The sequence below is a fragment of the Hippoglossus stenolepis genome, chromosome 15 (assembly GCF_022539355.2).
Source record: "Hippoglossus stenolepis isolate QCI-W04-F060 chromosome 15, HSTE1.2, whole genome shotgun sequence".
NCBI lineage: Eukaryota > Metazoa > Chordata > Actinopteri > Pleuronectiformes > Pleuronectidae > Hippoglossus > Hippoglossus stenolepis.
In genome coordinates, this window is record NC_061497.1 from 8,305,431 (window position 1) to 8,327,767 (window position 22,337).

The window sequence follows — 22,337 nt, forward strand, 5'->3', positions numbered from 1 at the left end:
CGTATATATCTAACATCCCATCCCTATCTTCCCAACCCCTTTACACAGCCAGGTTCAAACACTAGCCCACCACCAACCACGTTCAAACGTCCAAACACAGACCCCCCCCCACACTCATTTTCTCACCTCTTTCCCTCCAGTAGTGTATAAATGCAGGAGAATTGCTGGATTCTACAAAGGAATCGCATGTGTTATTGTTTTTGCAGAATCTAGCTGGCAATGCGCCCGCTGTTGTGCTAACAACACACACATATGGAGAGAGCGAAGAGAGGCTGGGAAAGAGTGTCGGAAATGCGGCATTAATGTCAGTCATGAAGTCACTGTTTCACCTCTTTTACAGCTGTGGGAACACTTTTTCCTGCGCTTTCATGCAGCTGCAAACACTAGCCTTACCCAGTCTTCAGCGGGTCATGCTTTAATGTGCCAATGGCCCTGTAAAGCAGATAATCACTACCGTGCTCGACAGTGATGAGCTCCTACACTCCCGCTGCAACCAATAAATCCGACACAGACAAGTGTTTACCCAGATAGAGCACCTCACACATGACACGGGGCGAGATTTTGATCCCCTCGGTAGCACGGTGCACTTTTGTGTGTTTGCACAAATCTGCATTAACTGTATCTCCCGCAAGCTTATAATGGAAAATGTGATATTATTTTAGAGGTGGAATTTACCCCCCCCCCCTTCTTCACACAAAAAGTCTGGTGCATGATAAGTGCACAGGCGTATCACACAAAAATAAATAGTATGCTGACTGCGTGTGTTGCATCCAAAACCATTTTACCTGGAAAGTAGCACTCAAACTAAATCAATGTGAATTGGTGAGATTAGCAATTCCACTGCCTGATTATATCATTATCATTATTTCTTTAATTTGTCTCACTTGCCTCTTTTTGCTTTAATGTTAAGTGGTCAACCTAGCTCAAATGGTACATGCTAATGAACTGAAAATCTGACAAAAATTACCAAACCAAACATGCTCCTCAGTATTTATTATTATTTTATACTAATGCAGTAAATAACAAAAAAAGGGTCAATGCAGATAGGATTCATTACCTCTGCCAATAAGGTTTTCACATCTATCTGTTTCCTGGTTTGTTAACATGGCTGGATTACGCAAAAACTATGGATGGATTTTTCAACAAAAACTGGTGGAAGGATGAAACATGAACCAAGAAAGCACAAATTAAACTGTGGCGCTGTCAAAGAGGCGCTCATGCATCCTCCCCAGTAAAAGAGTAGATGAAGAGAATTGATTTAAAACAAGGAGCCAGCACTTTGATGTTGTACCAGCGCTTTGAGCATAATGCTAATGTCACGACGGTGTGTACAGCTCATAATATTTTATGATTACCACAAATCAGAAAGAAGGCTTATAAGTGAGGCTGATGGTGATGTTAGTAGTCCTGAATGTATTTAGTGATTAATTAAATATAGTGGACGTGAAGATGGAAGGTTGGGTTATAAGGATTCATCCTCTGGACACCATGAATACCTGTGATAAAGTGGTGGCCTAACCTGTGTTTCCATACATTTTTTCTTTTGCGGAAATTTGATCAACCAAAACACAGATCAGGGCAATGAAACAGTATAAATTGTATTCAATATATTTCTCATCAATAGCAATATCACAAAAGTTATTGATAAAATGCTTTTGCATTGTGCAAAGAGATATAGCACATAATTGATCTACCTCAGATTCGTAAAAGGTTTTCCTTTTTATCAAGTGCTTTTCATTCACTTCCGAAAGACTTTAAAACCACAGCCTTCACTGAGGGACAGAAGTCAGTCTTTAAACTTACATTTATCGAGACTGATAAGAATTTTTTTCAAGCCATATTGCCAAGCCCTATTAAAACAGCACAAAGCCTCTTACCGAGAGTTGATGCTGAAAGACTTCTTAATAATTTAGCTATGAAAACTAAGGACAAAGAAAAGCTAAATCTATATTTAAATAAAAAAAAATATATATAATTCAAGTACAATTTTACACACTGTCTAGACGTTTAAAAGTATTGCAGAACAATACAAACAAGGGGGGGTCAATGTGGCCTTCGGTCCCTGTTCACAGCCCGCATGTTGCTTTCCTTGTTCTTAATTGTGTTGGGCTGATGCCTAAGGGTCCACGCAGCTCCCTAAGCTTCCTGGCATTACAGTAAGGCAATATCAGGACGCCACAAGTGGGCCCCCAGAAGACCAGGTTTTATCTGCAAAGGGCCAGCAGCCAGCCTACAATCAGTATGCAAAAACATGAACACAGATGCACAATGGAGAACATGCACACTAAAGGTCATTTGTAGCACCTGTACCCCCTACAAATGTGTTTTTTTTTTCTTCCTGTCAGTCATCCCTGAGGCAGTTGTGTTGCTCAGTGAAGATCTAGGTAGGGAAGGCGGATGAAGAGTTACAAACACAAAAGAGAAATGAGCATGTCTGTAGTTTTGTCTCAGTCGGTGAGAAAGGAGGGAGAGGACGGGGAGTCTGTTTTCTACAAAATTGTGCATCTCTCTTTAGAGAATTAAATAAAACGTGCATGGGGGGGAAAAGAGGAGTGAATAAAAAGGCATTGTATGTTGGAATGATAAGCTAGGCATTTTGTATTTTATTCAAAAAGGCCTGGTGAATATGTAACAGAAAAGAAGGCATGAGGGGATAAATTATAGGAGTAAGCGAGAAGGAAAGGGAGAGGTTATAATGGGGGAGGGTAGGGGTTTTAAAGCAACAAATCATCAGCACTGAGATTGTAATAACACAATGTGACAAATATGAGTGTAATTTACTGCAACGTTGGTGGTCTTACATCAACCTACCCCAGTGTCATTTACAGTGCAATACTGTATATATTTAGAGCGCATGAAAGGAGGATACTATGTCGGTTTGGACCCGAACCAAAGAAATATACAGAGAAAATATCAAATATCCCAATCAAATTAGCACTGCACCAGCACCAGCCGTCTGCTCAGTTTGAAAAATTACTCTAAAGGTGAAACGCTTCAGAACTACTGACAGATACATGGACGCACACATAGACACACACCAAAAAGTTCCTGAAACATTGGATTCTTGGGTTCCACTTTTCAACTCCGATTCACACTCAAACACCTCAAGTCACTTCTTAAAGACGGAGAATAATTGTCTGTGTGGTTTTCCCAAACAAGTGAGTACAAGAAGAGCAGTGGGTGACATTTATGAATGTAGAACACCGCAGACTTAGTACCACCCCTTGTTGCAGCTGACAGCTGCGTGACAAACTCAGCTTGTTCGGGTGACTCCGACACGAAGCCTACCTGAGCCCCGGTGGTGGAAATGGTAAATCTCTCCCCGTAGTGCTGCAGGATTACCTGTGCTCGAGTGCCAACGCCACTCTGTGAGAGCAGCCTTCAGGCACGGCTATTAAAACGGACGCTGATTGTTGTAGAAGGGCTTAAGAGCGTGCAATAAATGGAACGGCTATGTCTCGTTACAGCAATCCCTTTGTTTCAGTCTGTGAAAGTCATTTAGTTTTCCTTTTTTTGCGAGCCGTGGTCTTGACCATGGATCAAAGTCCACCCTTTTAATGGTGAGACAGAGATTTGCAGAAGCTTCATAGTTCACAGCATTGCCCTCGTGAGTCAAATGACACCACATGTTTGAACAGACAACTATCCAGGGCCGGATCAACAAGGCAGAGAACCAAAAAGAACAGAGAGAGACTAGAGAGCAGACAACAGAGAGTTTCAGAGGCTGCAATTACCGTCTCATGGTTGTAAATGTCTGCCAGCAAACTGCAGTTTACATCCGTGTCTGCCCAGACTCATAGTATATCTAGTGAAGGAATTTAATAAAAGGTGTATTTGAAGAAACATGGTTGTGCAGTGGTTTGCACTATTGCCTCTTCGCAGCAAGAAGATTCCCAGTTCGAAACCCGGTTCGTCCAGAGTCTTGCATGTTCTCTGTGTGGGTTTTATCAGGGTTCAACACAGTTCAAAGACATTCAGATTGGTCTAGGGTTGATTGGAGCCCCTAATTTGACCGTGGGGGTGAACGGATGTTTGCCTCTGTATGTCGGCCCTTTGACGGACTGGCAACCTGCCCAGGGTATACTACACCAGCTCTCGCCCACTATCAGCTGAGATTGACGACAGTTATCCCACAAGCCTCAAAAGGATAAGCATTATAGACCATGGGTGTATTTGTAAAACATTGAAGTTGACCTTTGACCTTTTGAAAATGTCATTAGGCCATAATTTATGTGACCTTTGACCTACACGATTTTAACAAATTCATCCTCCAGTCCAACTGGACATTTGTGCCAGATGTGATGAAATTTCCCTCAAGGCATTCCTAAAATATCATATTCACAAGAATGACACAGACGGACACATGGACAGACTGACAACCCCAAAAAATCGCGCCTCGGGCAACGGCTGTCGTCCACGGCTGTCGTCGGCACAGAGTCATAACCAAACACCACCATCGCACCAAAGGGTGCTGCAGGAAAACCTCAAGTGAAGTAAGTAAACTTCACATGTTGTTTTACATTGATTCAGTATTTTGAGATTAATTTTCAGACAGTGTCAGACAGGATGTGGAAAATCCTCCACCTTTTCCTGACATGCACTGAAAGTTAAGTTTCAGTTTCACAAGTAAAAAAAAAAATCTATACTGCAGAATGAACCCTGTGTCTGCCTGAAAAATAAGTGCTGTCAGCATTTCCATCCTAAAAATGCACTTCACAGATCCAGACTAGACACTCACTCGGTGACACTTTACCCTGAGCAGCAAAGTATTAGTGTGACGAGTGGGTTATGTTATGCAAGTGCTTGCATTGCCGCACAACCTTTGGTATTTAAAGCACATCTGATTATACAGAAATGTCAAAAAAAACATCCAACAAATCCTCTCTTCTTAGGCCAAGTTCTGACTAATGTGGATTCAGTGTTACATCAAAGGTGCTTTAAGTGAGACCAGGGACCTGCTTTATAAAACTGTGCAGACTCTACAATAAAAGGTTATACAACGGTTATTCTGAAAAGCCATACACATGTTCAGCTACTCCTAACTTCTCCATATTGAATAGTAATATGCACTAGAAATGATTACCATAAAAATATATATTTTAGCTTTAAACGTTTCCAACGATGATAACTGTATTATTCATATTGATCGACTGGTCATTTAATAAACTTGAAGGGAAAATAAAGTAAGTCAGACCACAGATCAAATAAGAGAAATGCGTGGATGTTATTGTTTTGTGGTATATTCGCAATAAGAACAGTTGTTTTAAATGATGGCACTGAAACATCATGTTCCTAAACTTTATACATTGTAGACAAAAGCCTCAGACCAAACTTAAATTCCTCTACATGTATTCGCTTTGTTACTGAGAGTTAGATGAGACGATCAAGATTGCTTGCATGTGTACTAGATAGCTAGAAAGATATTTAGATGGACAGCTAGATGGATAGATGGACAGTTAGTTTATTGATCCCGAAGGAAATTTAGGCAAATGAAAGTATCGGAACCTTTGCACCAGGTGAACAGAGCCATGATCCCTGAACCATTAGATTGAAGGAGTGCTGCTCTATCGACTAAGCTACCCAGGCTTCCATGAGTTTAATAAGAAGCTACAACAAAGGAAAGCTCCTAAATAATTGTTGAGCTTTCAAAGTGCTTATATGAATGCATTTCATTTCTTTTTTAAACATTTTGAGTGAGCCAGGCTACCTTTTCCCCTTCCCTCAGTCTTTAAACTAAGCTTAGGTAACTTCTTTGTAACTTTCTTTTGTACGTATTGTAAATAGATGTGTACAACATCAATCTTCTCATCTAACTCTCGGCAATAAAAGAAAAAGGCCTATTTCTCAAAGTTTCAAACTATTTCAATAACAAAGAAAAAACGCTCAAATGGAAAACAAACCATTTGTGTTGCTCATCCCGTGGAGACACGTTTTCCAAACACACACACACACACTCATTCATTTGCAAGGTAAAACACAGGGAACCAATAAATGCCCGACATTCTTTCTCAGGCAGTATAAACTACAATTAAGTGGAACAGTTGAACACTGTCATTCACTCAAGTATGCGGGGGAAGGAATGTGTGTGTTTCTCTAGGCCTGTGTGTGTGCGTGTCTGGGACGAGGTGTCTGCGACCACACACTCTTACACTCTGCTACAACATGTGATCTCCCTCAAAATGCATTGGTACAGGTGGTTTTTAATCACACGGAAGTTGTGTGTATCTGTGTTCCCTTCTCCTGCGATATCTTTAACAAGGGAATGCACAATGTAGCAGTCTCTGGAGGGGAGTCAAGGTCACGGGCAATGATAACGCCTCCTAACTGCAGCACCCAGATGTTCAGGGCAAGATATGAGCTGTGTGAAAATGAGGAAAACGCTTGACAAAGGCTTGAGAATTCATATTATAATGTGTGGACTAACAACTGCTGTCATTATTGATTAATCTGTCCACTATTTTTATGATTAATCGATTAATCATTCAGTCTTTAAATGTCAGAAAAGAGTGAAAGACACTCATTAAAATTCCCAATCTCATGTTTTTAAATAACTTGATTGTCCAACCGGCTTATTAAAATTATTGACAATGATTCATCAGTCAATCAAATAATTGATTAAGTGTTTATATAAAATTACTTCATGGAGATCTTTCAGTGAGAATCATCTGCAAATCATGATGTTTATTCATTTTCTAAATGGTTTTAATATGATTTTTTTTTAACAGTGTCTCTACACAGTACTATAAAAAAAATATTCTCTGGCTTGCCATCTGTTAAATGCTCACTGGGAAGGTAACAAGCAATAAAATCCCCAGGGCAGACTCAAACCAGAACATTGCTGGTGCACGATAAACATCTGAGCCAACTAGGTCACCAGGACATTTTAACTGGAGAATAAATCCGTCAGGCTAAATATGACGGACACTACAAATGGTTTTGGTTTAGTTCTTTATACAGTTTTTTAAAATGTAATAATAGCTTGTAAGTATACACAGCAGATTCCAAGCACTGTTAAAACTGTTTACAGACGTCGCCTGATGATGTCAAATATTGTCAGCAGGAGTCTACATTGTTTGGCTTTTTATATACAGACCAAATCCTGCATATTGCCTCGACATAGTAAACAGAGGTTGCTGATAGTTGGGAGCTGGCCTCCTGTATTTGTGATGAGAAACACCTTTTGGAGCACAACTGCCTGGAAAAGGCCAGCAGCCCATCGGAGAGGCTTATCCTCACTCCATTAACTGTTCAGTGGAAAGTAAAGTGGTTGTGTAGGCCATTGATTATCACTCAGGCAGAGCTTGAAAGTCAAACTTCCCATGAACGGAGCAGGCGCTGAAACGGCACTGAGATCGTTTGTTATTAAAGAAAATACAAAACCCACCCTCGGGTAATCTTTTATATTAGTTTATATTATGTGTGATTCACCTGATGCACAGATCATCAGTTACAACTTAGTTTAACCTACTGTCATTTATATAATCAGCTAAATAGACTGCATAATGTACGTGTGACCCCCCGCAGTCGGGCCTCCATCATCTCCTCTGAGGCTTGTACGTTATAAAACTGTCATTTGAAACATTTTTGAGTAAGTAACCCAATTAATGAATTACTATCACGTTAGTTTCATGCTGCATCAGTGCATGTCACAAGTGCATGTCTGCGTGACCTACATTTATTTTCTGTCTTAATTGCGCCCCTGGTAGTGGCAGTCCAGATGTGAACTGGCTGTCGTACTGGGAAGGCAGAGAGACTTCCCCCGTTAGCACCAAACCCATCTACAGAACCCTTATTTCAGAAATGTCTGCGTGCAGATACAGAAACGTGCATGTGCTGGATATGCCCATTAAACACTATCACAGATATAAATACGGGAAAAACCAGCTAGTCTTCTAAAGCTCAATCACAGTGTCTGTAATGAAGTGGCCACAGCTCTGGCTGGCTGTTGGACCGCATTAACACTAAAAGCAATCGTGGCGTTAGCGTAGTAGTCCGAGAGGACATTAGTGAGAGCGTACATTGAGCCACAGGGGATTATAGTTCAGTGTTGTGTAGTTTCACTTTGATTTTTTTGGGGCATTGTTGATAACCTGTGTGTTCACAAAAAGCAAATACCCACTCTGTGGAACTAAAAGCCATCCAGATGGATTATATTCACGTCTGTCATTAAAGGAGTAGTTCACTGTTTTGGGGAATATGCTTAATCCGTTCATGCTGAGTCAGATGAGTTGAGCTTAGCCAAAAGAATGGAACCCAGGGGAAACAGTTATACTCTGTCCATAGGTAACAAAACCCACCACACAGCACCTCTAAAGCTTAAAAGACATTTTGTGATTGGCTCTCCAATTGTTAAGTGTGACATAATATCTATATCCGCGTCCAACACCAGCTACTTTTTTCACCATCATGTCTTTTCAAGGAGTCAACAATTAGGGTAAAAAGGGAACTATATTCATTTATGCTGTTTTTTTCCCAGACGAGCAGGAGTGCACTTAACTCGACTCATTTAATCTAAGTCTTAAATTAAGTCGAGCTCGCCAAAGTCAGCATACACCAGCAAAAGACAAACGCAGCTCACTGTGACATCTTGAGAATACCAGAGCTTGGACCCAGAACCAGATATCATACATCATGACTTAACAAACGAATAGATCTTCTCATTTAACTCATGGCAAAAAAGTTGGTACGCATATTTCACCAGATTGCACGCCCTCTCATGATACTGATGTTCAGCAATGTGTGCTGTCATCACTTAGCTGTGCGTCTTGGTAAACACATGCACAAAAACGTTGGGCTGGATAAAGAATATTTTCAAAATCTAAGCAAATTATTCTTTGTAAGCTTAACTTTTTGGAATTTCAGACTCTCCGATTGATAAATACTAAAATGGCAAGAGGCAACACTACACATCCTGAGCATTGGCCAAACAGTGACATGATGCCCAGACTTGGATTGTTCCAGTTCAAAGATTACTGGGAGAAGGAGGAGCCGTTTTCCCTCGCCACCAGACCATGTGAGGCTTTGAATGGGATTGATTGGGACTGCAGACATGAGAACGGCAGCAACCTAATGGCCAGTACGTAAAACCCACTGGCATGGTGTGATGCCCTGCACCTATTGTCGAATACCCACGCAGCATCCCAAATGACAGGCACGCAGGCAAATTGGGTAAAGAGACTGACAGGGACACTTTGGTTATTGGACAGTCCATCGATCCACCGATAAGGTGGCCCACCAGCATCTGTCGTGCAGGTAGCAAGTCCAACTACAGACTAACCTGCATGAGGAAACTAAGGTCACTGTGTTATTATAGTTTTATTATATTTTAGACTATGCCAACTCTCAAGGTCTTTTTTTTTTTTTTTCTTTTTTCAAAAGGATTTATTTGTTTTCTTTTTTGTGCTCAGTGAAGTGAAAGAGAGTCGATGAGACAAGGCACACGGGAGCGAGCTTGAATTTCACATCCATTGGGTTGAGTCCGTTACATAGGAATGAGGCCACAGGCTTTTATAGGCCACTGAGAAAGTCGGGAAAGGTTTCATTTTTTTCAGTTACAGTTACCTTTACTTGTATCTTCACAAATTAACACTCTAATCTGACGCAAATACTTACATGTATTTCATTGTTCCGCAAAATCGTTTTGTGTCTTGAGGCAACAGACTGACGCTTTCAAAAACAGGAACGGGTGTCTGACGCATTTGGCAGCAGTCAAGCCGAGCAACAGAATGTAAATCTTATCAAAACACAGCTGTTAGTGCTGCTGCTGCTGCTGCTGCTGCCACTTTTTTATGTGTTGCACTTGCTTCACAAATGTGCAATTGATGATGCTTGCAAAGCCTTAGCATAAAAGGTGGATTACAGCACATAAAACATAATAGATAAGAATTGGAAGTGTTCCCAATTGTCTTTACCCATCTCAAACATTTTTTACCAAAAGGTTGGTGGCGATATTACAGCCACAAAATAAATAATGTTGTAGTTCATAAGAGGAAACCCAATGCGTATGTTTGTTTTTCAGACACAAGCACGACCCGCAAAGACCAGGTCTACAAGTTGCAATAAAGCACCGTGGTGGAAGCCGCCGGGAAGTCAGAGTTCAACGTGGATGAGAACCAGCGCCTGGAACTCCATAATATCTTGACCCCCTTTTTCACAGCAATCCTGCTCGTGTCAATCACTTCCACTGGGCAAATATCCTTCCAGCCATGTTCCTCACAAATTGCTTTTTCGCTTCCTTTTTTTGCGACGAAGGAACAAAGTCTTTATGAACAGACTTCAATCCTTCTTTTCTCCCTGTGAAAGGTTCAGAGCTCACCCTTCAATACGCTCTTTTTTTAAAGAGGTGACTAAAAGTGCTCATCTGGCAGTGAGTTGTTTTCTTTCGACTGCTATTGTCTCTTTGCGCCACTGCAGAGGAGTTGCACTTAAGTTCCGTTGTGCGGCTGTCCAATGACAATAAACGCTTGAATTGAATTGAATACGTGAATTTATCTGTGTGAACAGCTTTTGATTTGGCTTCATTTGCGATGCTGCTGCTGATCGCACATTGGCACAGGGGCCTCTGTTGGTTGTTGACATAAAGTATACAGCCCAGCTCTTCAGCCTGATTCGCTCTGTTGTGTGGAGTTGAGTTTAAGGGTGTGGGTCTACACGTCTCTCTATTTTGCAACTATTGCTACATAAACGCTTTAAGTATTGTTTCTGAGGTAAACTGTTATTTTCTGCGCTCCTTGTGTTGAGAGTGCAATGCTTTGCCTTCAATTTGAAAAAGGTTGTGATTATGCAGGCTGAAGAGAAGTTTCCATTCGACCGTTACATGTAATTGAAATGAAATGAAGAAAAAAAACACTGATTGCAATAAAGCAGTTTTACAATCAGATCGCAGACAGCAGCGGATGCCGATCGTACATGTCACAGTAAAGCTGCTCCTTGAAGTGAGGAAACAGTGCAGGTATTTTGGATGATTAGAAGTTCAGCTCGAGCCTGCTCCTTCAGTTCTTATTGAAGTGGAAAATAAGAACAAAATGTCTGCAGGATTCACGACTGTCTGAAGTTCCTTTTTATCTCTGTCTTCACACGTACAGATTCCGAACATGAGCTAATTAATGCATTTCAAAAAACAGAGCCACCACAGACTGCACTTCCTCTGACTCAGTACCTGTCCACACTCTGTACTCCCTCATTAACCTGAGGCGGTTTTCTATAGAAATGACAGGATTTCAGCGGCTATGCTTCGACAGTGCTACACCCCCAGTTATATGGACTTTCAAAAGAAAGTCCTCTGTTGCACTGTAACCCAGCACGACAGGAGAGAAAATGGAATGTAGGCTTAGAGAAAACAGATCCAAGAGGCTTTATTTTTTCCCATTCCCTTTGACGTTAAATGTTTCTTATGTATCTTGAGTCTTAATAAAACAAACTCTAGAATTAAAACACATCATAGCGTACCATGAAGAGATTTTTTCTTTCTTGTGAAGTTGTCAGTGAAACATCAAAACTAGAATGAAGGAAAATAAATATGTGACACTCAGTAGAGTGCATACCTCTGCAAAGGCCGCATCTAAATTCACTAGATGTGGATTTATATTTGGATCTAAACCAAATTACACACACTCATATATATCAGCCCTTTAAAAATGACAGATTTATGTCATCACGATGCAGGAATAATTCTTTGAGAAAACTTAAAATCTAATAATGCCCCCTGATCCGCATCCGGATCTGCACCAATATTAAACGGGCTCTTTCCTGGGTCATGCTCCACCCCTGCACAAAATTTAATGGGAATCAGTTGTGTAATTTTTGCATAATACTGCAAACAAACAAGCAAAAGCCAAAAATGTTTAATTATTGATACTTCAGATCGATATATATACTGTAATCCAAAAAGCATATACTGCAATGATCGTCACTAACGGAATATCATATGGCATGTCATATGTCAAAAGGTAATATCATATATCCATTACATATATATGTTTAGCGCTTACTGCAAATAATGTTTTGCCGTCAGGTGCTATAAGTTTGTGTATAAAACCAACTACACAAAAACATCTGTGTAGCTCATCATGGTGAATGAGAGAAATTAGCTTTAGAATCTAAGTAAACCAAACTGATACAGGATCTGTCTCGGTCAACATTTACATAGGTGAGACATCTTATGACTCCTGCATAGTACAAATATCTCCCTCCTACTAATGAGTCTGTTAGTCGAAATGCTTGAGATGCCTTGAGAGTGTGCATTCCGCTGTCAGCCTCTGTTTAATGAAGGTAAGATAGCTCCTCTCTCTCTCTCCCTCTCTCCCCCACTAAGGAGAGAAGGCCACTCAGACTGGCCTGTTGATCCACCTGCTCTCTTCATCTTTTTTACTGGAGGCTTACTGGGAATGTGAAGGACTGGGTTTGGTTTAGACGTGCTCTGATCAAGGCTGTCAGAATATATTTTCTTTTTAAAAGAGGTGCTCCTTAACCGCTCTCCCAAGATGTCTGGTGGATGATCAAATTCATCTTACCTAAAGCCAAAGCTAGTCTCTCGTTATTTTCACAGCACGTCGGTCATACTGTGCTAATTCCATTCATAGTACATTATGTCAAATTCACCATTTTCATTTAAAAGCTAGTCAGTTCTCAAACAAGATTTTTAATGATTTTTTTTCAATTTAAATTTTGATTATTTTACTGCACGGAGACATTTGGAGGTTAATAAGCATGATGACTACATGCCAACATACATTGGAAAACAATAAAACAACATTAAGCGCATCACTGTTACCTGTGTACTGTATAAATGGTGCAGTAGTTGAGGTATTTATTGTATTATCACATACATATATCTAATACTGAAATACTCCACTCACTTCTGCTTTATTACAGGTTCAGATAAAGGCGTCATGGCTGTATAGTTATTAATCCAAATCTATCAAAACCATCAGCTTCAGTCGCGGCTCCTACATGTCGTGTGAATCCTACAGAATTTCAAATGCTAGCTAATAATAGATCTGCTAATTAAAGCAATGTATGCATGTTTTGGGCTGTTCGGCGAGATGGGGCTCTGGTGGGAAAACAGTTCTTTATGCTGCAGTCTTCACATAGGGGGCTCTGAACCCTGTCAGTGATGGTGGGGAGCGATGTGAGATGAATGAAGGATGAGAAAGACCGACGGAATGGCAGAGGGATAATGTGCACCGACTACTCTCACAATACCGAACCATTCTTTTATTAACGAATCTTGGATTTAATTGTCACAGCCAGCCTAATTGATATGTGCGAGAATACAGCCATTGACTGCGTCTGAAAGTAAAGACGAACTGCAAGAAGACCTACCGAAACGAATATTGACACTATTGACTATTAGCTGCCTGACTGGAGATGGACAGAGCGGTATCCTTGGGAAGCATCTCCGAGGCCATACCATTACGGTGACCTTTTAAAGCTGTCCTTTCAAGATATTAATTCTCCCAATTACTCCATATCCGAAAATCCTAAGGGATGCAGCATCACTCTGAAGGCAACCACTGCTAGCACAGACGGCCACAACAGTTTGTTTCAGACGAACAGTTTGTCTAAAACAACACAATCAGCCCACCTTTATTACCGGCGGATGAAACAACATGGATTCGCATATTAACCGCAAAATTCAGATGCGGGCGCCTTTTGTAATTATTTATGAAAAAGTCCAGACTATGGAGAGCAGATTTATTTGCAGAAGTAATTATCCAAAGAGCCTCAGCAAACAGTCACAGGACATTGGCCTCAGAGCAGGAAACTAAGGCGAAAGAAGTACAAACAGCCCGGAGGAAAACCACGGACCCACGGGAGTTTCTGATCTCAGAGGCTAGTCTTATTTAGATGAGTGGTTCACAATGAGGATCTCTTGGCAGTGTATTTGTTGGCGAGGAACTGAGAGCAGCACCTGGGGGGGTGACAAGCACAAGATATTCAAAAGATCACAAATAATTAAACCGTGTGTGGTGTTAGTCTACAACTTTCATTTTGTTTTCACAGTGTGCTCTGGGGCACAGCACAACCACATTTATAACAGTGCGATTAACAGGAAGTTGTGGTTAGTACCAGTTCTTTCAGGTGATTTAACAAATTACTGAGGTAGCAGCGACCATAAAAAACTTAATGTTAATATTTAGTAACCAAAACAGATTTCTACTGTAGCAGGAACTACCTCAGGCTGTATGCCTGTCTGTCTAGCATCAAATATGAGCAAAGTGCAGTAATGACACTTTACATGTTTGTAGTTGAGATCAAAACGACTGAAACGATTATCTTGAAGCTTGGTGGAAGGGGGGGGGAGTATGGGCCAAGGAAGAACTAATTCAATTCCTCATAAAGGGGCTGATCCAGGAATTGTTTTATCATTTTCTTTAACATCTTCCACTGATTTCCCAGAGTATAACGCATGTAATAAACAAGTCATATTTAGGGGACTGATTTCTATTCCCTCTTTAACACCATAATTAGCAGGTATACACAGGTTTTTTTGAATGTGGGTATTCCTGCTAAAATAAGGCGAGTGAATCCTTTCCCATTGCCAGTAGAGGAGTTCTGTATTTTTCCCCAGTGAGTCATGTTCAATGTCACGAACGAGCCAGAAACTGAGAAGCTCTCTCGCCCCGCTGTCTTGAATTGCTGTTATATTTAGCATTATGCTCTGCTGCTGCACGTTGTTCCCAGAATGTACAAATCAATAAGAACACAAACGTTCCGGGATATTCAGGTGCACATGGGCGGAAGCTCAAGGCTCGTCATAACGTCACGCCAGGAAAGGTGCAGCATCATAGACTGCGAAGAAATTAGCACGTTCACCCAGGCGTTGCTATCACTGCTGATCAAAGCCAATAAAAACACGTGTTAGTGGATATTAGTGGGGGGTTTTTGACCATTGGAAAAGCTGTTAACGAGAGTGTGTAATTTCCTGCAGCTTGATTGAATTGAGGAGAGATGTTGGGACTTGGCACAGGTATCCGTTTGAGTGCCACTCTAGTTTTGTTATCTGTTCCGGGTCATGCTTTGAGTTGCTGCCGCACTAAATCAATACATTACTGTGCTTTAATAAGACCATGTCAACTTAAACAATTGAAAATGGCGACTGAATAAATTAAGTCCGTGGTAGTTCTTTTCCAGAGATGAGTAGAAAAAGGTTGAAGACAGTGTCAGGGGTGTAGGAGGATCCTCCAGGCAAAGAACCGGCTACCTTTGCTGCAGAGGCATATAGTGATCGATCCATCTCAGTTGTGTGTGTATGTGTGGTGTGCCGGAGTGTGAATGTATGTGTCTGCCTATGCAAAGGTGTGCTGACCTGTGAACTGCAGGCCCACAGGCACTTGTTAGAGCTCTGAGTAGCTCCCCTCCCCCGGGGGTTGCAAACCACGCTCGCGGCCTCACAGCACCACAGGAAAACAGCGAGTAAACAAGGGAAGCAATTATGAATCGCAGCTCTCAGCAAACAATTCGAAAGCACACACGGAAAACAAGCTTTCGCTAACATCATTACATATGCATGTATGCACGTTCAGTCAGAACCAAACAATTCCAGCAACGTCCACAGGGGTTTGAGAGACAAGAGAGATACAGTCTCAGCTTTTCTACCTTAACTGTTCCTGGTGGGGAAAAAAAACTTCTTAGGGGCATTTTTCAGGAAATAATGATCTCAACAACACTGGTGTGAAGCAATATCCATTTGTTAAAACTCATTTCAACGTGGACTGACTGGGGATGCTTACGATGCACAAAACCTAAGTTCTGGTTTTGCATCCTACTCTTGGATGTATATACACACACAACCATAAACTAGAATTGATGGATGAGAAAGGAAATGTTACTGCCAGCATTAAGAAATTAAATTATGCAGGATAATTGAGCAAGAAACCATCATACCTGTAAAAAGAGTAGTTTCAGCAGATTCTCAGTGAGTATGAATGACACACGGAGCGGCCACAGGGTGAACACATTTATTTCACCCTATTTCTTACCCTTATGCTGGCATGCTCCACCAAATAAAGAACATTTACAGGGGATGCTCTCCTAGCAGAATGGTCTCCAGTAAAGCTTATTAGTCGCATTATTTCTAAGAAAGCACAGAAGGAACCTGACAGTTCAATCCAACAAACAAAGGAAGCTCTTCGCCAATACAAAGATGTCTTATCAGCCCCATCATCCATGGCGAGGAAGGCCTCATTAGCCGCAAGACTCGGCCCATCACTGTCACATCACAAAGGCTATGGGGAGTCTTGTTAGCGTAGGGGACGGCGCAGCAGGCCCCCAAATTGGCCATCATTACCTAAGGTCCAGTATTCTGTAACTGGTGTTGTGCAGTATTCTGGGTCACAACAGTAAACCTCTTGTAGCCTTGAGTGTCAGTCGCCCAAGCAGCACGAGTAAGTACATGTGAACTCTGACCCGCGCACAACTAACTCCAACAGGCCAGCCAGATGTCTCGGTTAAACTGTTCCCCGTGGGGCTGCTGCACACACCAGTGATGGAATTAGGCTGCGTTCTGCTGGGTCTCTGAGCCCCTCTTGTACTTACTTCTCTGCTGGTAAGAAATGGATGAGGTGCTCCATGAAGGTAAAACAATCCTCGGAGGATCTCGGCCACTTATTGCTAAAGTAATTAACCCAGTTATTTTCCTCGTCCAGTTATGAAGATATTGACCTGTACTCTGAAAGTGCAGGTGTGGTACGACCGTCATCCAGAGAGAATAGCAGGATGGGCCATTCTTTTATTTTCCCATGTTTCCTTTTTTTTATGGATAATGTTTACAGACCATCAAACAAAGCAGGTAGAGCGGCGAGCCAAGTCGCAGCGTCACTCTGGGGACGCATAATTATATGATCCGCGGGACGAAAAGGACAAAGCCATCTCGACACGAGCATATGCTTTTAATGGCAATCATTTAGATTATTATGTATCATCCAATTACCACCGGCAGATTTATTGTGGGGAGATTAAACTCTCAACAAAGGTGCCCCTTAGCGCTGAGTGTGATGAAGTTTCTTTAAAAAGCACGGCTTTCAGACCACGGCGTTTTAATGAGGGACCAGTGTACCTTTTTTTTAATGCTGCAGTCAAGATACCATACAAGGGAATCAGTTTGGGAGCATCGGGCACAAACAGGGTGGGAAAAAAAACATGTCATTATTCTGAGTGTAACTTGTTAAGCGGGGGATAATTTCCAAGGATGGGCACGTAAACCTGGCAGCCATCCCAGTTATAATGTCCCTGTAATATATGGGTGGTGGGAAGAGGATATGGTCCACACACACTCTCTCACAGGTTCAAACTGGGCCACTGAAATCTACAGCTACTATACAGCTTGTGACATTTATCCCACCGCACATGTTTTGGCTAAAAACTGCATTACTGGGCCAGTCAGGGAGAATGTGTCCACTGCTACTCAAGTTCAGTGGTTAAGACGACCACTGAATACTCTTAGCATCTGGGCTATTTCATGTCAGGGGCCCTTAATGGGAATAAAATAACTGTTAGCGGTAATTAAAAGGTTGATTTGAACTTTGAGGTCTCTGTTGCCGGTTTGCATTTTGAGAAAATATATGATGAGCAGGCACCAATGGTTCAACTTTAACTGCAAATTAACATGTTTAATAATAATGAATAATAAAGGGTCAGAGGGAATAATTCTGACAAAAGCACAAACCTTCTTCCTGAAAAGTCCCTGAATTTGCGCGTCTACCGAGTTTGTCGGTTTGGAAATTTAGAGACAACGAAATGGAAAATAGGCGTCACACGTATTTTAGTACTCTTGATGTGGATAGGCAAGACTGAGTGTGTTTCCTTTTTTGAGTTACCACTGACGTTAAAGAGAGGAGTCGCTAAGAGCCTGTGTTGTATCCACATGTTAACACTGTACCTCTCCTCCTCCTCCTCCTCCTCTGGCTCTGGGAAGAACATTATCTTCGTTAAGTCTTATATAAATAAACCTTTTTACAATATGTTAATCTCAAAGAATGGATTCAAATCCAAGAATTAGGGCGTGTTAAAGCCACATGTGTTCTGATGTGGGCAGATTTATTCCAGCCCTCATGATATAAGAGAAAATAAAGCTTGAAGAAGTATCTCTCTATTCAGTCAAAGGAAGTCTAGCAGAAAAGGCCATCACTCAGTGTCAGACACTGGTGCTGAAAACATTTTTTCACTCTGTGGCCACAGTTAATGTTACTGACAGCTGTCTTTGTCTGACACAGTGAACAAGACTTCTGCCCGTCGGGAATATGAGGGATTCTTGACTTGAGGGTTTTCTTGTGTACTGAAGTTCCTCGAGTCATAGCCTTCGATTTTTTTTTGGATTATTGGTAAATAGTATGACAACAATAGGATTTTGTATGTTTTAATTTCATACTTGCTTTAGCTCTGGAATCCATACTGTGGTTTAGCATGTGTTTAAAAAAACGGTGGACGGATGTTGTCATTATTCCCTCTAGGCCTGTGCCTTGTATTCAAATGTCTGCATTATTTGGGGACAATCAATAAACTCCTCCCATAGGTGGAGTCCTTCAAAATTAAAAAAGATTTAACATTTCAGACTCAACCACCTTGTTCCCGACACCACATCCAAATATATAAAGAATATATGTTAATGAATAGGATCTGGGTTGACACAATCGTTCCAAGCTTTTAGTCTCTGATTCCTGAGGATGTCTTCTGAGGGAGTTCAATGGCTACATCTGCAAAGGGTGGTGCTTGACTGGAACCAAGTGGCTAACATGTGCTGTGACAAAAGTGTGTCAATATGGATGTAATTTTATAATCTAAAATATGTTATGAGTGCAAAACTTCCTTAGGCAACTGATCATCTCACCAAATTAGCCCTGCAGTTAAAAAACAGCCTGCTGGCTAAAACTGGCACACTTACAGGGATTTGGATTAATGTGCATGAATAGATCAATTAAAAAAATATATATTTACACTATATCCAAACAGTGAAGTCACTTATTGAAATAGCTTTTCTTATTTTTCAACCTTGACAAAGTGAATGCAATTGTCTATTTCTGAATCCAGCGAGTAGAGACAACGTGTGGATGGAGCCTTCTTTCTACCCAGTGAAAGTAACACACCCTCACTGGTGCAGAGGGAGTATCCAAGGTAAGTCTCTCTGTTCCTCATTAACCTGCAGCTCATGTTAAGTACGCACCCACTGATGCAACCGATTTTATCACACACACATTCAAACAACACAATCTTAACACAAACCTGACTCTCCCTGTTTTTTCTATTCAGACACTCACTGTGGAAACTAATTTCCACAGTGAGTGTGTGATAAGACTTACAAGAGGGCCTGTGTCCCACTGGTCTGCAGCAATTATAGATAGATGGGTCACTTTCAGCGTGCAGGCGGAAAGCAGCAGGGGTCAAGGGCCACAACCTGATCCTGCTGCACAGAGGGAAGGTGACCTCAGATACCCACAGGGGGGCTGAGACAGGTCAAACTTTGCAAATGTATCACCACCGCAGTTTTGAATTGCTCACAAGCAGCACAGAAATGTAGATTTCTTAAAAAGAAAAAAAGATGTGTTTGGCAATTGATCAGCTCGTACCTGAACAAATCTGCAGCAGTGCCAGTAGACAGTAAACTGCCCACAGACGGACAGGCATCCTTCACGCGCAGCTGGAAACGGTGTAAATCCAGTGAGAATGCGCGCTGGTTGTCTGTTTCATCTAAATCTCAACTTCTAAACGCTGTGCGGGCGGCGGTGGGTTCGGATCCGGCCGGGGGGGGGGGAGTTTTTCCTGAACTCCGCAGTGATACAGAAAAATAATGTTCAGAGCTGCTCCCCGGACAGTGGACCGCTGCTGCTGGAACCAAAGTTCACCCCGCGGGTTTTAATCCACTCGGTCCCGCACTTGGATTCTCTCGCTCCTGACGAACTCCTCTCTCCAAAATGCCGAGAACTTGGCGGAACGCATCGGCCATGAGATGACTGCTGTTATAGTTCCACGAGGAGGAGAAGCGTCCACTTGCGTTCACTTTAACGTGTTAAACGTGTAGTTGTATCCCCCCCCTCTCCTCTCTCTCTCTCTCTCTCTCCTCTCTCGCGCCGGGTTGGGTTTGGTGGGACTGGCGCTTGGTTGGATGGAGGCGCCGTGCGTCTCTGCGCGCAGCAGCAGCTCAGCTCAGCTCTGCTCTGCTTTTCCTACAGAGGCTTTTTTTTCTGCTGCGCGGAGGAGATTCCTGCGAGTCAGGCACCATCTAACCGCACAAGGATGCACGTGCACAACGCGAGACTCCGCTGGGTTTGTGCATCAAGCTTGAAAACAAAAAGGACTCAGCAGCCTCATAAATGTTGGAAAGAATCCCTGCAAACCAGTGGATGTTTATAGGGTTTAATTGTCTGAGGGATTAAATATAAAAGACAATGTGTCACAGTGTCTATTCAAATGTAAGTTTGCAGAATGGCTGTCAATCAAATTGGCTGCACCACTAAAGCACAAGGTGAAAAAGGCCAGATTCCTGACCCCAAACTAGACTTTAAAGAGTGTGTCTACTGTGAATATTGGCTATAATATGACCATTGGACTATTTATACCCTTCTATCAACAGAGAGAGACGCGCACTCCCTATGTGTCCTTATTAAAACCTTGAAGGGGACAAGCTCATGCAACACATGGAAAAAATTACTAAATTGAGCCATGATGAGCCATGTGGCTTTATCCACACAGGAAAAGCAACAGCGCTGTGTCATCTTCTTCCCATGAGGAAAAATCGATCAGGTTTCCTCACTGTGACCTCTCAACATGCCACAGGGGAAATTAGAGGAGATTTTAATAGAAACAAATGATCCAATATATTATGCATTGGTATCAAACATGTTGAAGTAATAATCGCATCTGTGATACTGTGCTTCAATCGGATATACTTTGAAGTGAGAAAGATTAATCAGTTTTAAAGTCCATAGTTTCATCACAGGACAGAGAGAAAGAGACGTCTTGTGTTTGTCTGAGGAGGTCAGCACTCCCTCTGCTGGCTGCTGAGCTGCAGCACAGTCTGGTGTGAGGCCGACTGGAACAGCAGGGAAAGCTCAGTGTTTAATTCAAGGCGAGTTTTTTTCATTTTGTGATGCCTACACTGTCGATATCTGCCAAAATATATTTCCAATGCCTGCAGTATTATAACCACTGCTGTTACAAAGGGTCAAAATCGTTGCTCGGTTTTATTTTGAAATACACTACTGATAGACGTTTAAATGAATTGTCCCATTTCTGCAAACGCCACAGAAAGATCTGCACAGTCACATAAGAAAAGATGGACTGCGGGTTGCATGGAACTAAAGTTAAGTATCATGGTTAGCCATATGAATCCTTTCTACTATACAAAGCATAGACTTGAAAAAAACAAACATTCCATCACATGTCCAGCCAAACAAAAGATCGAATCAAACGACTTCAAACGGTCTGATTGACTCACACGGCCACAGACACAACAGTGAGGCGTCTGCTCTTTAAAGTCTCATTCAGACCCAAGACCAAGTTGCTGCACTCAGCCCTCCCCTTGCCCCTCTCGCCTCAAACCCTTGAATCGGTCATTGTGGGACCACTCGCCGCTCCGCTGAACGCAGCCGGCCCTCTAAGCAGAGACATCACAGCTTGTAAACAACCAGTGAAACAGGGAGAATTACAGTCCGCCTCATCACAAGCACTTAAGTGGCTTTCTAAAATATGCACTCCCCCTGCAAGCACATCTTCTCCCCTTTTTTCTCTCTTGGATTTTCCATGTTGTTTCTTTTCACTGTTCAGCAGACGCGTTGCTGGAATATACGAGCTTGTGTCCTCTTATTATTCAGGCTTAACTACGATATTGCTGCACATTGCTGTTGTGTTTATTTCCCCCCACAGTCTGTGTTAATATTATGTCCATGTTTTGCATGTTAGTATCATCCCCACTGTATGACTCTGGCAGCCCACTTGGCTGAGGCCAACAGGCAACAGCACAATAACACTGTGGAGGAAAATATGGTCCAGGTCATGTCATGACTACATAATTAGTCTAAAGCCATATCGTTATTAGGAATTAGCTGGCAACCATAACAGTAGGGCTGAAGAACAAATAACAAGGGGATATGGATTCACAGGAAGAGCTCTTGCTTTATGCACACGCGGCCTCAACATAACAACAGATGCAGCGCTCACAGCTAAATGCAGGGTTTGTAAAAAAAAATCCACAGCGCATTTCACAGTTGGTTAAAATCCAAAGCATCCCCAACACCGATATTTGCAGGAGCAGATGGTGAAAAATGGACACAAAGACACGCACGTTTTCATGGCAACACCGTGCATAAAATGGCAAGGATCTCAATGAGACGGTGCCAAGC

General features: G+C 41.9%; 1 protein-coding gene across 2 annotated transcripts in view; it reads right to left on the reverse strand.

Moving 5' to 3' along the window:
• The window catches only part of LOC118122589 (roundabout homolog 1-like), an 84,099-nt gene extending 63,947 nt beyond the window's left edge, over positions 1-20,152 (reverse strand). For both annotated transcript variants that reach the window (XM_047343649.1, XM_047343648.1), the window contains exon 1: positions 19,566-20,152. In XM_047343649.1, the coding sequence (XP_047199605.1) occupies positions 19,566-19,623 (58 nt within the window). In that variant the 5' untranslated portion in view covers positions 19,624-20,152. The remainder of the gene's footprint in view (positions 1-19,565) is intronic.
• Positions 20,153-22,337: the final 2,185 nt, after the last annotated feature.